Source organism: Lithobates pipiens, unplaced genomic scaffold, assembly GCF_037356315.1.
Source record: "Lithobates pipiens isolate NorthernLeopardFrog02 unplaced genomic scaffold, aLitPip1_a1.2 Scaffold_16, whole genome shotgun sequence".
Classification (NCBI taxonomy): Eukaryota; Metazoa; Chordata; class Amphibia; order Anura; family Ranidae; genus Lithobates; species Lithobates pipiens.
The window spans coordinates 387,554,502-387,571,889 of NW_027507748.1; the positions used below are offsets into that span (position 1 = coordinate 387,554,502).

Sequence of the window (17,388 nt, forward strand, 5' to 3'; positions counted from 1 at the left end):
TTAAGTTGGGGTAAAATTTGCAGCTTCAATAAAAAAAAAAAATAAGAGTAGTTAGTAGTCTGAATTACAAATTTTAAATCAAACATTTTTTACTGAACCAAGGTAAAAAGTATTTCTAAAAGTCTGGGCTAAATTACCTCAGGATCCAGTGACTCCAGCGTATAGGCTGAGCCCTCTGCATGTGGGTATATCCCGGAAAAAGTATATCAATTTCACTGAAGTGAAAAAAAACAAAAAAGAAGATATTTATAGATTATAATACGTGGCAAGGTTCGGTAAAACAGTCGACTGAATACTTTGCCTAATCATAGCTAGGATATTTTGTGACCTGTGCTCAAATTTTGTTTCACGCATTTGCTTATTTGCAATGTATAAGCTCTGCATTTGCATAATTGACACATAATTAAAATTTGTATTAGTAATGGTGTGGTGAATTGACTCTGGGATTGTTTTTCATTGTTATATTTCCTGTTATGGTTACACTATTTTTTTCAAGATTCGTCATAGGTTTTCATCAGCTGCATGTTTTCAGTGACAATAACTAAATGAAAATAAAATTCAAATTAAGTCCCAACATGTCACGCTTCAAAATTACACCCACTCGCGGAATGGAGTAAAATTTTTGCTCTAACGATCGCGGTGATACCTCGCATGTGTGGTTTGACCACCGTTTTCATATGCAGGCGCTACTCAATGTGTTTGCTTCTGCACGCAAATTTGTCAGGACGGGGTGCTTTATAAAAAAAAAAAAAAAATTATTTTTTGCCTTATCTTATTTATTTTTACACGTTTTAAAAAATAAAATAAATAAATGGGTCACTTTTATTCATATTACAAGGATTGTAAACATCCCTTGTAATAGAAAAAAGCATGACAGGTCCTCTTCAATATGAGATCTGGGGTCAAAAAGACCTCAGATCTCATATTTGGACTTAAATGCAAAACAAAACAAAACAATTTACTAAGGCTGGGTTCACACTGCTGCGGTGTACGAGATCGATTGTGATTCGCACCGCACTGCAGTGCAAATCACATGTGATCTCTGTGCGATGCGATTTCAGCCATACAGATAGTACCATGTGATCCGATTCCTGTCCGAGTTTGCAGATCGCACTGCGATTCGCAGCGTTCCCGCACCAGTGTGAACCCAGCCTAAAACTGGAGAGTGCAAAATCTGGTGCAGCTGTGCATGGTAGCCAATCAACATCTAACCTCAGCTTGTTCAATTAAGCTTTACAGAGCTGCACCAGATTATGCACTCTCCAGTTTTAGAAAATCAACCCCTATATATTAAAAGGCTAACTCTGTGTCTGCAGTGCATGTTCAAGCCTTAAGTGCCGGTTCACACTAGTGCGATGTGAGAACCCTGCAAATCAACTGCGGGTTCCTGCATCACACTCGACACGCACGGCAGTTCACACTGCCATATGCGAACTGCTGGGGAGTGTCATATGTTAACGAGACCCCCCATTTCAGCTTGCATATCGCACTACGAACTGACATTTCGGACATGAATCGGATCGCATATGTGTCAACACACATGCGATCCGATTCTGGTCCAAACAGAAAAAAGGGTCCTGTGCGTGTTTGGACCGAATGCGGTGCGATATCAGCCATACTATCTGTATGGCTGACATCGCACCCGCACAGACAACGCATGTAATGTGAACAGCAGTGCGCTGCGAAATTACATGCAATGTCTGGCATTGCGCTAGTGTGAACCAGCACTAATACCATAAATAACATGTGAATGGATTTTTACTCCAGGAGTATATAAGGAGTTTGGCAATTCTAGAGAAATGCTTAAATAATGCATTACGAATTTATGAAACCAATTTGATTTTTAGTTGACTAAAATACGAACAAAACAATTGAGACAACTTAAATGAAAACTACATTTTAGTCAAAAGATTATGAATAAAACTAAATTGAATTTTGACATCAAAATTAAAAAGTGGTTCTATAGGGCAGACTTTTTTTTATCCTAATGCATTCTAAGTGTGCAGCAGCCCTCAGCCCCCCCCCCCCAATACTTACCTGAGTCCCCTCTCGTTCCAATGATGTTCCACAAAACAGCTGCACAGATCAGGCAAGTATAACATGTTTGTTATTTAAACAAAAAGACACTACTTTAATATCACTTTAACACTGCATGACATCTGCAATTTATCATGTTCCTTGCACAAAGACAACTTGTGCAAGTGCCCGGTACTCATAAAAATAAATAAAAAATAGGAAGTCAGTCAATCTGTGCCCTTAAAAACGTTCAGCTAAGAAATTTGAATATGGCTTTCAGTCTTTAAGTGTAATTCCAGTCAGTGCTTTTTTCTTTTTGAGTTGGTTAGAAGTGCTCTCAGGATATTCTTGGTGAGACAAATAGGTTAGGGGTGATGCAGGATCAGATTTTCTTTGTATGATATAAGTGGGGGAAGGAGATGACCAATACTGACAGTGCAGTCAGTGACTGGGTCAGGTTTTCCAGTTTGTACAATCAATTATTTTGCCCCCCCCCCCCCCCCCCCCCATTCAGCCACAAACCTTAAGATTTTCACCAAGTATGGCTATTTTCAGGTAAAAGTGTTGCATATGTGAGCTTGACTTAAATGGCTTATGTTGATAACAATGCAAATACAAAGAATTGCACATTAAAGACAAACAACTACAGTTTTGCATGAACTGTGCATGACAGATGCGTGACGGATAATAAAAAATAAAAAAAATTGTGCAAAAAATTAAAAAAAATTCCTGCTCTAGATACACTATTCAAATAAATGTTTTAGAAAAGTATTCCTCTAATGCAAAAAAACTGAATGTAGCAAGACAGTTCATGTTGCCCAATTACAACAGTGGCAATGTGAGGACAATGGTCTGTAAAAGTTCAAGGTTACAGTTATTACAAAAATGGACCATCAGCATTCAGCACACATTATGTTGCAAGCAGGTCATAACCTGCTTGTTTGTAGGCAGTGGTCTTGCATTTCCCAATCACAGTAATGCTGGGTGCTGGGAACAATTTCTTTTTTTCTAAAGGGAAAATTGCATCAATGTTTTTGGCTTTTTTATTGAATGTACTCTGTGTAAAATTTGTTGTTACATTTGTAACAGGTTACAAAAACGGCTTCCAAACTACTAACCAAGTTTCCCTGGTTCTCCATCTCTGCATATGCATTGCCTACATAAACTATTCACCCCTTGGGCCCATCCATAGACGTATTATTATTCATAGGCCTATTCAAAGACTTGGACCCTTCATAGACCACCACAGTGGATTTTTTTCCCCCATTGATGAACAAAAATGGACTTCTGTAAAACAAAAAAAAACAAAAAAACTGAATTCACCCATTGACACCCCAAAATTGTCATTTAGCCAATTATTTTCCAATGATATATAATTGGTTAAATGGAGATCACCTCTGTGTAGTTAAGTACCAATACATGTGCTTCTAACAGGGGGTCAAACTTCTGGTGAGTCAGCATCATGGCAGAACCTACACAGATAAGGCACAAAAACAATCCAAAAAATTCCAGCATTTGGACCATCATCCATTGACCCCTATCCCGCCATGGCCCCCTTCCTTTTCCCAATTCATCTCCTACCCTAAATAACCTTCTGCTTTTCCCATGAATTTCTTCTTACTCACATACCAAAACCCCATGCCCTTTCTCCATGCCTAGTATTTCCTACTCTTTTCACTCTACTTCTCCTCCTATCCTTCCCCACCCCTGTAATACTTCTCTGACGGGTAATTTTTTTAAACCCCAGCACACACACCCACCTTAACATTTTGGACACATACAATATCCGTGATTCACTGGTTAGTGATTGCCACTTACTTATTGCTTTCCTTTGTTGCCTGAACTGGTCTTTGTGCAAAGCTCACAAAAGATATTTACAATAGCAGAATAGACTACACAGCCTTCACTTACATTGCTGCTCTGTCTACCATGGTCCTAATAAGACGTGTCAAATGTAAGTGAAGAGCAGAGCAGGAATCTCGCAACCACAACCTCATGTCTGTTACAACCTGTGAGCAAAGAAGAAAAAAAACAAAAAAACACCAGATGTAATACTTAAAGTGAATGTAAAGAAGTTAGTTTTCTTGTTAAGTTTTTTGTGGTTTATTAAATATACCAATGGAAGCGTTTTGTTATATCGGTTTGAAAAGTGCAAGAAAATACATGTTAATTCTGCTGAACTAACAACTTCCTGTTCCTTTTGCCTCTACTAAACTCGTTATCAGTAATTATTGCGCTTGGTTTTTCTCTAACTACAGAATACCTTCCCCTATGTTATGGAAAAGAGATGCGGCAAAGGGGTTCTTTAGTCCTGTACTAGGGTGACAATGTGGTTCCTCCACAGGTAAAGTGAGTATGCGTGGTCAGCCTAGGAAGGAAGTGTGTTGGCCCTGTTCACAAATGTGAATGTGGGCTATGTGTGCACTTATATGTGAGCACCCCAGTGGGGGTTCCTGGCAATTAGTTGCGAGAGGCAGCCCCATTGAAAGCAATGGGAGGAAGGGTGCATGCAAGGAAGATGGACATCCGATTCCCTTGCTCTGCGCTGTCAGAACAAATACACACCTAAGCAGGCACAGACCACTTGCAACCACCTCCCACAGCTCCGGAATGTCCCTGATGACCTCGGGTGATGTATCGTTCCTCCAAGCAGAAGCTCAAGAACCGGCAGCTTAATAAGGCCTCCCTAGCCTCTGGCAAGGGCAAGATGGCGCCTGAACCTCCGGAGCCCGACGACACAACCCAGCTCTCTGAAGCAGATCCAGCTTCACCTGCTGACAGTCTCCACCAATCTGGATCTGCTGGGTCCCCTGCCCGCAGACTCCAATAACTTGCTGGCCAAATTCTGCACCATTGTAAGGGACGAGATCACTATGGCCTCCCGCAAGTTTGCCTCTGGACTTAGTGAAGGGTCTTAAAGAGATAGGCCACTGAACAAATCAATTGTAACAACGCATGGACTTATCTACCACTGTGTTAGAGGGTCATGAAGAGGAAGTGGAGAAGCCGTCAGCTGAGCTGCAGGCCATGAGGCATAAACTGGAGGATGCTGAGAATAGGGCCCGCAGGGATAACCTTCATATCCACAGTGTTCCTGAAGCTATCACTGACCTACAAAACAGCATTGCTTTCTTCTAGGAACTGGCCCCCGAGATCCAGGTAGACAGGCTAGAATTTGATCGTATCCACCGGTCCCTTGCTCCGAAACCGTCTGATGGTCCCCGAGCGATATCATCATAAAATTTCATTACTATCGCACTAATAGTTCCCCCTATGGATCGGTACCTGGCTAAGATGGCTGTCTTGGCCAACATCCACCCACGTTGTGGGCCTTGCGTCCTACACAGTGATGCATTCAAATGCTCTATGTTCATTAAATACAGAGAAACCTGCAGTTTCCTGATGTTCTTTGTCCTGCTCTCCTCTTCTCTCTTCTTACTTATTTCCTCTCCCTCTTATGCCACGTACACATGGTCGGACTTTCCGGCAGAAAAAGTCAGACGGAACATTTCATCGGATATTCCGATTGTGTGCATGCCTCATCGGACTTTTTATTTTTATTTTCGAAAATTCTGATGGACCTAGAAATAGAACTAAATATTTCCGACAGAATCAATTCCTATCTGGAAAACCGCTCATCTGTATGCTGTCCTGACGGATCAAAAACGGCGCATGCTCTGAAGCAAGTACAAGATAGCAGCTATTGGCTACTGGCTATTGAACTTCCTTTTTCTAGTCCTGTCGACGTGTTGTACGTCATTGCGTTCTAGATGGTTGGACTTTGGTGTAATCATGTGTAGGCAAGACAGTTTCAGCGGAACTCCCTGTCGGAAAAACCGCCAGAGTTTATTCCGACGGAAAAAACAGTCGTGTGTACACGGCATTACTCCCTCTTACCCTTCTCTCCTCTTCCTTCAGTCCCCGGGGTGTGTGGGCAGAAGATTTTTTAGGCACACCTTTTTGAGACCATGACCCTGAACTGGCTATCCCTGAATGTTCAGGGTATGAACTCCCCCCAAAAATGAGTGAAGGTCTTTAAATACCTCAAAAAACAAAACATTGACATCGCATGCTTTTAAGAAAACCCTTTTCCCCCCCTTTTTCCTGCCCCAAATTCTTTGATGACTGCTATCCCCAAGTCTATTTGGCTAACTAATGGCCCTACTAAACAAAGAGGAGTCCTCATTGCTCTATGCAAATCAATCCCCTTTAAATGCAGTAAACAGATAGCAGACCCTAATGGCAGATATATTTTACTACACGCTACTATCCAAGACATTGAAGTGACCATTCTGACTTACTATGCTCTGAATGACAACTCACATCTGCTCCCCTCTTGATAAATACCCTTTGGAACCCTTCTCCTGCTGCTAAAAAATTCTTACATTCCCTGCAAAGTCACAACTTGGTAGATGTCTGGAGAGAGATTCACCTCTTGGGCAAGGACTACACTCATTTTTCTCATCCTCACTCCAGGATTTACCACATGTTTGTGCTGCGTAAATATCTTCCTCTAATTGTTTTCGCATCTTAGCTGCCCCATGGTTGGACCACGATCCTATCTTGACTGTTTGCCACTCCCTGCTTAGTAAACCACAACATTCCCCCCCCCCCATGAATGATTCCCTTTTAAGGCAATCTTAAGTGACATATTTCTGTCTCAATGCTGGGCCGGTTTCACCCCCCATGACGCTATGGGAAGCATATAAGGCAGTCCTCCGGGGCCATGTAATCTAAATAGCACTGAAACGTTAAAAAAAAAAAAAGGCATTGTTGGCTCAACGCTCTTTGGAAAGGCGCCTAGAGGCATCATCAATGGCCTTCAAGCAAGCTCCTACCCCCAGCAATCGTAAACTTTTGGACCAGACCTGTGTCGGACCTAGATCTATGCTTAACCGACGAGGCAGATCGTACCCTATGCTGGGCTCGCCAGAAATGTTAAGCCAAGTCGAACAAACCTAAGCGATGCTGGCCAACAAATTACACCCCCATTACTCTGCGTACCCGCCATAATATCCTTACTGGTAACCCTCTTTGGGTCTTGTATGAACTTCGTCATCACCTTACCAAGCTATAATCTGCCCCACCCAGGGCCTTGACACCTTTCTGACTGGCTTATGTATACCTTCCCTATCTGAAACTCACACGTCCCTAATGGACCTTGACATACAGGTTTTACAGCGTATCAAAGATTTGAAGGTGGGCAAGAGACCAGGCCCGGGTGGCTTTACAGCGCTATACTACAGGAAACTGGCAGATGTCATTGTCCCATATTTAACGGCCATGTATAATTTGGTTAAAGATGGTCAACCCTTTACACTAAACCTGCTGACCGCCAATATTGTAATGATCCCCAAACTGGACAAAGATCACTCTTCTTGGGCAAATTTCAGGCCAATCTCACTAATTAACATTGTATTTGATTTTGGTCAGGATTTTCATCAATATTTTCATGTCTAAGGATTTGAGTCGCCTCTTTTCCCCCCATAAAGACAGGAACGATAAGGGTGCCCAATCTCCCCACTTTTATTTATGCTGCCACTGGAACCCTTGGCGGAGGCAATCCAAACCCAACCGGACATAAAAGTAGCAGGTACCCCACACAAAATATCGGTGCTCGTGGACCACATCTTACTGTCCATAACTAAACCTAGAATCGCCCTCTCTAACTTAATTTCTCTCTTATAAACCTTTGCAATGTTCTCTGGCCTATCCGACAACCCTACCAAATCTAAAGCTGTTGATCAACCTTCCACCCTCAGAGCTGGCATCCCTACAAACTGCATTCTCCTTTCAGTGGTTGACACTGGGGATTAGGCTTACTCCATCGTATGCAGGACTTTATCATGCCAATTTTCCACCAATGTTTGGGAAGCTAGCGGCTATGCTCTCCTCCTGGTCCCATCTTCTGTTGTCCTTGTTTGGTAGAATAGCGATTGTACGCAAGATATACCTCCTTAAACTGCTATACCTTTTTCGGGTTCTGCTAGTCCAGATCCCTCACCATATTCTGCGCATACACCAACACAAGATCCTGCAGTTTGTCTGGGGCTCCCCGAGACCCAGAATTAATAAACTGGTTTTGGTTTTGTACGCTCGTAAGATCAACAGTGGCCTCTCAGTTCCAAACTAACAAGCTTATTATACTGCAGCGGGCATAGTCCCACTATCTTAGCTCCATGAGTAACAGCAAATGCCATTATGGGCCACTACTGATTTTCTGGACTCTCACCCGACACCGATAGCCTTCCTCCCCCGGCTTCCACGAGCACACCGCCCGAACACGACTGGACCATGTCTGGCACACTCCCTTTGGCTGTGGGACTCCGTCAAATATTCGGCGGGCCTGATTATTCCTCATCTTCCCCTACTTCGCCTCTTTCACTGTTCATTATTCTCACCAGGACGTGAGTGATAACCCTCAACATTTCTCTTGGTGGACTGAGAATGGTTTTTCAGATATTCACTCCTTGTTCACCCCTACATTCCTCACATGATATCCCCCTCCAAGAGCACTAACGCTACCTACAGCTTCCACACTTTCTCCAACATCTAATAAAATTTCGTTCCACGCCTTATACGTTAACACCTTTTAAAAAGCCTTTGCAGATCACGTCTCCAAATCTTCTTCTTCCAGCCATAATTGGTTCCAAAAAAAAAAAAAAAAACACCATTGAGACCCTATCACCTCCAGTGAGGAGGAGCTTGGGAAACAGCTGGACCTGGAAGACTGGCACATCATGACTATTGCAATGTCCAAATGCTCCAGGAATGTTCTCTTCTTGAAAATACTTATAAAGTATTTTACAGATGGTATTGCACCTGCCCAGATTGGCTAGCTTTATTCCATCCTATTCCCCCTTAGGTTTACTTGGGTGCTCTCAAGAGGACACAATGGCGCACATCTGGTGGACAGATTGTGGATCAGGGTCTATACACTTCTTCGCAATCTATTGCACACTAATCTAAAGAGGGATCCCTTTCGATGCTCTACTGTGGAAGACAACTGCAGAACTGCTTCGTCCAGAACACCAGTTGGTGTTGCATCTCTTTACTGCATATAAAATGACCATAGCAAGTGCTTGGAAGACACCGACTCTCACTTTTGAGGCTGTTAAAAACTGCGTAAATGACATCATGGTAAATGAAAAAATTTACAGCCATATTATCAGACACCCATGATAAGTTCTTCCGGGTTTGGCAACCTTGGGTGGCTCATAACCGCCCTTCTAGATTCGACCCAATGCTCCTTTCACTCTAGTATGTCTCTGCCCCCGCCCCCCTCACCCCCTTTTTTCCGTCCTACACCCCTATTCTACCACTTCTCCTCTCCTCCTCCTTTTTTCCCCCCCACTCCTCTTTGTACTTCTCAAATCTACCAGGTTCAGTCCTGGATGTGATGGTTACATGGTAAAAAGGATTTCTTTCTTCTTTGTTTTTTGACATATAAAATATATTATCCTTTAAGAAAATATAGGTACTGTATATTCCCCCTGATAAATGCTTCACTTATGATTCTGTAAGCCTGTTATTACTTAAATCAGGTGAAACGTCTTGTCAAATCCCAAAGGTTCCATGAGAGGACAATAACCCAGTGCTGGTTATACATATTTGCCCTAGGTCATCAGGGGCCTGAGCAATTCATGGTTGGATTATTCCTTTTTAAAGTTTTCCATATTCTTTTTTTTGTTCCATGCTATGACAATCAATGCTACTGCATTGTTATGTTGTACTGAACTTTAATAAAACCCTTTGTACAAGAAAGCATTGGGAGGCAGTTCCTGCAGCTAATCATGGCCGTTCGCATGTAATCATGGACCGATTACGTTACGTATAAGTAATGGATCCTGAATGCAGACAGTCTGTGTCCAGGGCCTACCATTCGCAGGTAATTGCTCCATGACCAATTACATGTGAGTGGCCACAATTAGCCACGGGAACTGTCTGCCTCCCATTGCTTTCAATGGGGCTGTCTTCCATAGTCAGTTTCCAGTAATCACTGGGACCCTCCACATATGATTTCACATGGGCCCCATTCAAAATGTTATTATAATACTATTTATGGGTTACAATTTTTTTCCCAATTTCTTAGCAATCCTATTGTATAGCCTTGAAGGAGGAGGAGTTGATTTACCAACTATTTCTAATGATGTACTGGTTATCTGGCTATGGGTCTTTTGTAAATGAACAGTACTCACTGCTCTATTCACTATAATTTTTCAGTTATTCCTGTCATTATGAAGCACAAGCAGCACAGTATCTGTGGCCTTCAGAAACTTTGGCACTTAATAAGTGACAGGGCATAGCATTATCTGTAGTAAGCAAAAAGGTCCATATTTTCATCTGTGTATATTTTGTGTGCATATTTGCGGGCAGGTCAGCGATGATTGCCAAAAAGACATTCCTTCCTTCAACACGTAAAAAAAAAAATTATAGGAACAAAAACAGCAATAGGATAACTGACTTATGACTGAATTAGCACTAGCATGTGTATGTGTCTGCCTGACTGATGGAGACAATAAAATGTAGGTTCCGACAGGGCAGAATCTGCTATGAACAGCCTGCAAAATATAGTAGGCTATTATGTTTGCAAAGTATAATAGGCTATAAAAAAATGTTATATCACAATAATAAATAGTGTATCAAGGAATAACCAATACCTGATCATTTCGGCTGCGTCCAGTATGGAGCTTTCCTGCAGGTTCTCCTATTAGCTCCTAGACAGAAGTAAAACAGGAGAAGTGTTCATTACACATATATGTAAATTGGCCATAAGGGGCAAGAGGCAGAATAAAATCACACTATAGAAGGATGCACAATAAACAATTCTCTCCTCTAAATTAGACATCTATCAACATTTTAATAAGTAGAAGTTTAGTTACCATCATGAACTAAGCTAGATTTCAGAAGGCTGACACAAGGTCTTGACAGCAGCACTAGTCTAATAAAAAAAAATGTCACTGTGGTCTCAGTCAATGGTTCCTGGTTGGAGGCAGTAGAGAAAAGACCATTCTAGGTTTATTCCATTTTTACACAGAAGGTGCAAAAAGCTTTTTTAAAAGAGATGGAAACAAATGTAGTCATAACCTTGCATTATGATGACATCTAATAGGAAAGAGGTTCATTGTGTAGTACTCTGCATTTAATAATTCTTTTACACACATGAGATGGTTAGCTCACAAGGGTTTATGATCAACTAAAGAATAAAGGGCAGTACCTCATGGCAACCAATGTGTTGCTGTGGATTACCGGCTTGTAGAGTGCAATGGTGTGCCGTAACCCATGGGAGCTTTCCACTGGCTGTTTCAGCCAAGCATTCACAATATCATTGTTATATTCTATTATTACAGAGGAATTCCAGGTAAACGACTAAATGCACAGATGAACTATATATGAGGAAGTTACTTTGAATTTATATCCATCCAGTTCTAAAATGTACACAGCTTTGTCAAGCAGCTCAGCTCTTTTCCCTGGCAGGGCAGGAGATGTGATTTATTTTTCTCAGATTGGTCGAGTACCACTTACAGCTCTCCTCTCTGTCCTCAGCTTGTGCATTGACAGTGAAGGAGAAGCAGCATACTGATGAGCTCACAGGCTTTTTTGCTTTTTCAACTTCTCCCATTCTGAGTTCTGGTGCACAGTGGATTGCAAGAGGATGATACCAAGTCAACCTCAAGTACTTACATCATTGCATTTCTAAAAAATGTATTTTCTGATATATTAACGAATAAATAACTGCATTCGTTTGTGCTTTATATCTGCCAGGAGTTTAGCTATAAGGATGTATATCTGTAACAATATTGGACACAGAAAATGGCAAGGTACCTGGCCCCATCTCGTAATGTGAAAATAATAAATATGATTACAACAATAATATGATTAAAAGGCCATCCACATGACTCATGAAAAAAGCCTCATGTCAGTTTATATGGTTTAGTAAAATACAAAGCAACTGTATAGGATAAGTATGTGACTGTGGTGTCTGACTGTCTCTAATTTCTGCAAAGAGGAAAAAAAAAAAAAAAGAAGAAAAAAAAAAAAGTTTGCTAAATGTTGAGAGAATACCGTCACCAAATATATTGCTGTATATTTTTAATTAATACAATATTGTTGTCCTCTAACATAAAACACAGGAAAGAATGGTTAGATTTATATTGGAATTAGAAATGGGTATGTTATTTAAAACAGATTTTTGATCAATTCCTTAATGCAATGCGTTAAAAAAATAGCTAGTTATGAATTTATATCCATCCATTATGGACGTTGGTATACCAGATAAAACGCCATCAAAATCCCCTGGGTATATCTGATGCAAAAGCTGACCGACATTCCAAGGCCAAACTGTCCTTTTGACTGTCTAATACCTGGCTGTGTTGCAGAAGTGCTGACAGAGGCATGTGTATTAATGAAGCCTGTTAAAACTGGCAAAAAATAATGACTAAATGGCTACCTTGAGGCGCCGTTCATTGGCAGTGTGTATATCCTCATCAGCTTTTGTCAACACAAATGTGCCTTTAGACCATTCCTCGTGGATCTGTAAGGAATGAAAAAACAACGTATTTCACAAATGCTGAAACGGTCATTACTTCTAAATTCAATTCTTCCATTATTATGCATAGGATGAAGTATGCTACCAGTGAAGTCACGAGTTCTGAGCCAAAATCGTGTTTTGGGTCATAAATAAGCAAGGATAAAAAAAAAAAAAAAAATATAATAATAATAATAATAATAATAATAATAAGTCAGCTTCCTTATTTCTATTCTGACAAGTCTCTTAAAAGTGAACCTTTCCTTTCCTGAATATGTGAATATACTGTAGTGGCACCTACATAAAATCTTTTGCAGTGTTAAATGTACTCCTCTATTCCCCAAAATGTGCAGCCTAAGCAAACTGAACAACATGATTATCGATATGTGAAGGTTGTCTTTAGGTAAAAAAATTGAAGAGCCAAGCCCTACGCTCCATCTCTAGTATAATCTAGCATGGCAGAATTTCTCCAATTTACTAATTCGTGGTTGTATGTCTTCCAGGGGCAGCAAGGAACTGCTGCCCATATTTGGGGTTTTCAAGGGGCTCCTTATCGAATAAAAACCATTATGGCCTTGGCATAATAGACACCAAAGTTGCAAAAAGTGTTTTCTGTTCCTCACAGATTGATGTCTAGGTTCTATGCAGATAGAGTGCAGGATCAGGATCAGGATCTGTGCAGAAAAGAACAAACTGAAGGGAAGGTTTAGGATTTGGGCAGAAAGACATGGTACGCTAGCAGGTAGTGCCCTTTATTCAGCAAAAGCCTTATGGTGGGAATGGTTTTAATTCTAGGATAATTCCCAGTCTGAAATTCTGGGAATTGCCTCAAAAAAAAAAAAAAAAAAAAAAAAAAAGGCAGAGCGTTCTAGAGCGTTCTGGAGCCTCCTCTCCCTCCCATTTTGTGTCTTCTTGCACCATGTTTACCACTACTCCATTATTGGGGTTCAAATACACTAGTCACCACCAGAATTTTTGCTGTCTGGTGTTCTTTTCCTACCTTCACATTTCCCAGATGTATAAGGTAATCTAGAAGCATTGGTTCTGCTGGTAAAATGTAGCTGGAGACTGAGGAGTGGAGAATGACACAATGTAGACTGCTTGAATGGGTACAACAGAACTGAAAAGAACCCTGGCACCAAATCAGTGTAATCTAAAATAACCCATCAGAGTTGTCTTATTGCTGCTAAGACTGTAATGGTATATGAAAGTTATATGAACCAGTCAGTCCATAATATAAGATGCACAGTGTCAACAATATAAAATGAAATCATTTGTAAAATGGGCCTGATGAAAGTTTTGTAAAAATAGTGTGGGGCAGCACAGTGGCTATGTGGTTAGCATTTCTGCCTGTCAGCAGTAGGGCCATTGGCTCAAATCCCAACCACAGCACTACCTACCTAGAGTTTGCATGTTCTCCCTGTGCCCACATGGGTTTCCTCCCACACTCACAAGACATACGGGAAGGTTAACTGTCTAAATTGGCCCTAGTATGTGAATGTATGAATGGGAGTTAACAACCTTAGATTATAAGCTCCTTGAGGGCACAGACTGATGTACAGTATATGTAAAGCACTGTGTAAATTGACAGCGCTATACAAGTGCCTGTAATAAATAATAATAGTGGCAACAGTGCCCGTGTATTGCTTCCCCTAGTCTGTGTGCCATTGCTAGCCTTTCTGGGAATTGTGTATGCTTCATTACCCTTCTTTTACTCCAATGTCTTCAAAGTCAACACTCACTGGTAATGTGTCAGGGACAGGAGTCTTTGTACACTAACCGAAGGACAACAAGTTTATTGCAGGAGTGTACCTGAGGGTAGTTAAAGGTGCTGATGGAGCAGCATAACAGGTCAGACAACTGCAGAGCATACTGGTGGCTGCTTGAAGACACAGGAGTAATGGGGGTGCACAGGAGCATGCTGGGGGTTGGAGGTGAACTTAGAAAAAATAAATACATTTCAAAAAATTACAGAGGCACTATATAGATGCCTTTTGTATTAAAATATACTATATAGACATATTAAATCAGTTGGCAAAACTTGCAGATTATAATACATAATTATTTGGTGATTAAAGGGGTTGTAAAAGGCAGAAGTTTATTTATCTTAATGCATTCTATGCATGAAGATAAAAAAAAGAAAAAAAAAAAAAAAAAAACATTCTGTGTGTAGCATTTCCCCTAACACTTACCTGAGCCCCATCTTTAGCCAGTGATGTCCACAAGTGCCTTGGTTGTCCATGGACTCTCCCTCCTGGTTGGCTGAGACACAGCAGTGGGCCATTGGCTCCCACTGCTGTCAAAGTCAGTTAGCCAATCAAAAGAGAGAGGGGACAGGGTCAAGCTGGGGCTCTGTGTCTAAATAGACACAGGGAGCTACAGCTCAGCTCCGGTGCCCCCATAGCAAGCTGCTTGCTGTGGGGGCACTCAACAGGAGGGAGGGGCCAGGAGCACAGAAGAGAGACCTGAGAAGAGGAGGATCTGGGCTGATCTGTGCAAATCCACTGCAACAGAGCAGGTAAGTAAAACCACAGAGACTTGACAAATCACTTCAACAATCCAAAGTAAACCTGTGCTTTGACATTGCAGTGCGGAAAATAGTTCTGTTCCACAGCGACTACTGTGATCTCATATGAAGGATGTTGCTGGCATTTCTGTATAGAGCTTGACAGTATGCAATCTATAATATGAAAAGCACAGCATTGCAGCAACAGTCTTACATTCTCCTGGCTGTAACTAAAGCTGAATAATCGACAGCACCTTTTATATATGGAGGATGACCCCCCCCCCTTTTAATTTCCCCTCTGATCAGCTGCCACAGTGTGGGAAAACAGCCTACAAAGCAGAAAGAATGCTAGCGTTGAAGGCGAAAAGGGACAAGTGTCACAACAAACACCCATGGCCGTAAGTAAGAGTACAATTAGCATTTATCAAAAAACGAAACAAACACACCCCCCCCCCCCCCCCCAATAAAAACCCCTATTTAACAAACCAAGGCTTGAGCAGATCACTGCACTCTTCCTTATCTAAAACATAGCAGCTTCTCTGATTGTTGGCAAGCTGAATATATGTACTTGGGCCATCTACACTGCTAATTATACTAAAGTGTAGATTAGCCACGTTATGCTATATGCAATGATATCGCCAAAACGTCCACTATAGATAATATATTGCAAGCAATGCAGTGTGTAATACACATACACATTATAATTTTATATATATATATATATATATATATATATATATATATATATATATATATATATATATATATACACACACACACATACATATACACATACACACACACACACACACATTTTGCTAAATGAAACCTCAGGAATCCTGGTTCGATTTACTTCCCAGGATACATTCTATGAAGGAGGTCAACCAACTGAACCATTGGTTACATTAATTTGCCAGTTCCCACTAGCATTTTCCAGACTTGTTACATTGTATCTCTTGTTACAAAAAAAAATATACAAAAGTAGTACATTGGTTTATGTGCATAATCCATTCCAGAAGAATGCTTGTAATCCAAAAGCACTTGTATATCAAAGAGAGTTTCCCCACAGTGACTGCTGGTGTTGCCAGAGGTGCCGGGGAGCCGGTGTATGCAGTACTGCATGTGGCCAGGGGTGCAGGGGTGCCAGAGACACTCGGGAACCAAGTGTTTCCGAGCATCACCGGCACCCCCGCACCTCTGGCCAAATGCCCTACTGCACACCCCAGCAGCTTTAATCCTGATCATCTTGCAAGACAATGCTTGCAAACAGAGTCAGGATTTTTAAAAATTGGCCAAATATGTGTGTGTCGTATGTGTAGGTAAGCACGTTGGGACCCCATGGGGTAAAGGACCGCTCTATATCGCAGATGGACACTGGTGGCAAAAAACGATGAGGCGATTCAGTTTGTATAGATAGCACTATACAAGTCACACATTCATTCACAAAAAATAAAAAATTGCTTGTATTGCTAAACACTCGTAAACCATGTTACTCGCAATCCGAGGTTTCACTGTATATGTATTTCCTATGCTCTTGAGCTCCAACTAGTGGCCATCATGTGGAATTTTACTGCTGACCATAAAACAACATTCTTTTAGAAGAGAAAAATAGCCCAAATAACATTCATTTTTTTGTGCAATTCAAAAAGAACAAACATTTTTGCAGAGGACGAATGGCTATACACATTTTTCAGAAATAGACCCCAATGTATTTTTCTTAGTGCCAGTTGCTTTTATTTGTACCCTACAAAAACAAAACAATACAGCTGAAAAATTGGCAGCCAGATCTCCCCTTAGGCGTCCAAACCAAACAATTGTATACTGTAGGGGAAAATCAAAATAGAACATTACCTGATCCAAGCCTGTTAAAATGTGTTCCATTTCAGTTGGGCTTACAAGTCCTGCCTTTTCCAAGGCTTTTACATAAGCTTGACTTCCCCTGATGTCAGCTGACCACATCCTTTGGTCATAAGACACTGAAGAATTGAACATTTCCATAATGGGGTCTATGCTGCCAACAAATCTTCCACCCCATAGTTTATCTCCCTGAAAGAAGAGTAACATTGCACTTCTGATTAAAAGTATACTTTTGAAATATAACAATATAACAATTCTGGGAAAAGAATGCAGTTCACTCATCAATATAAAACGATGTGATGTTAGGAAGGCTAAGAAGGGTACATGATGCACCTAGTTTTTATTTTATTTATTTTTTTAACAGTAAATGCATATTGAAGGAATAAAATACTTAAAAAGTGTTATTACACCCACAACAAAAGAAATATATTCCAGCTTATCAATCAGTTATGGTGGCTGTCCTCATTTTCTTTTTTAATGC

General features: G+C 40.9%; 1 protein-coding gene across 1 annotated transcript in view; it reads right to left on the bottom strand.

Moving 5' to 3' along the window:
• ASL (argininosuccinate lyase) overlaps nt 1-17,388 on the bottom strand; it is a 57,660-nt gene that overhangs the window by 28,448 nt on the left and 11,824 nt on the right. Inside the window, exons 3-7 of the mRNA XM_077482270.1 lie at nt 16,902-17,096; nt 12,467-12,550; nt 10,677-10,733; nt 3,928-4,025; nt 138-215 (exon numbers count right to left, since the gene is read on the bottom strand). Of these exons, the coding sequence (XP_077338396.1) occupies nt 138-215; nt 3,928-4,025; nt 10,677-10,733; nt 12,467-12,550; nt 16,902-17,096 (512 nt within the window). The remainder of the gene's footprint in view (nt 1-137; nt 216-3,927; nt 4,026-10,676; nt 10,734-12,466; nt 12,551-16,901; nt 17,097-17,388) is intronic.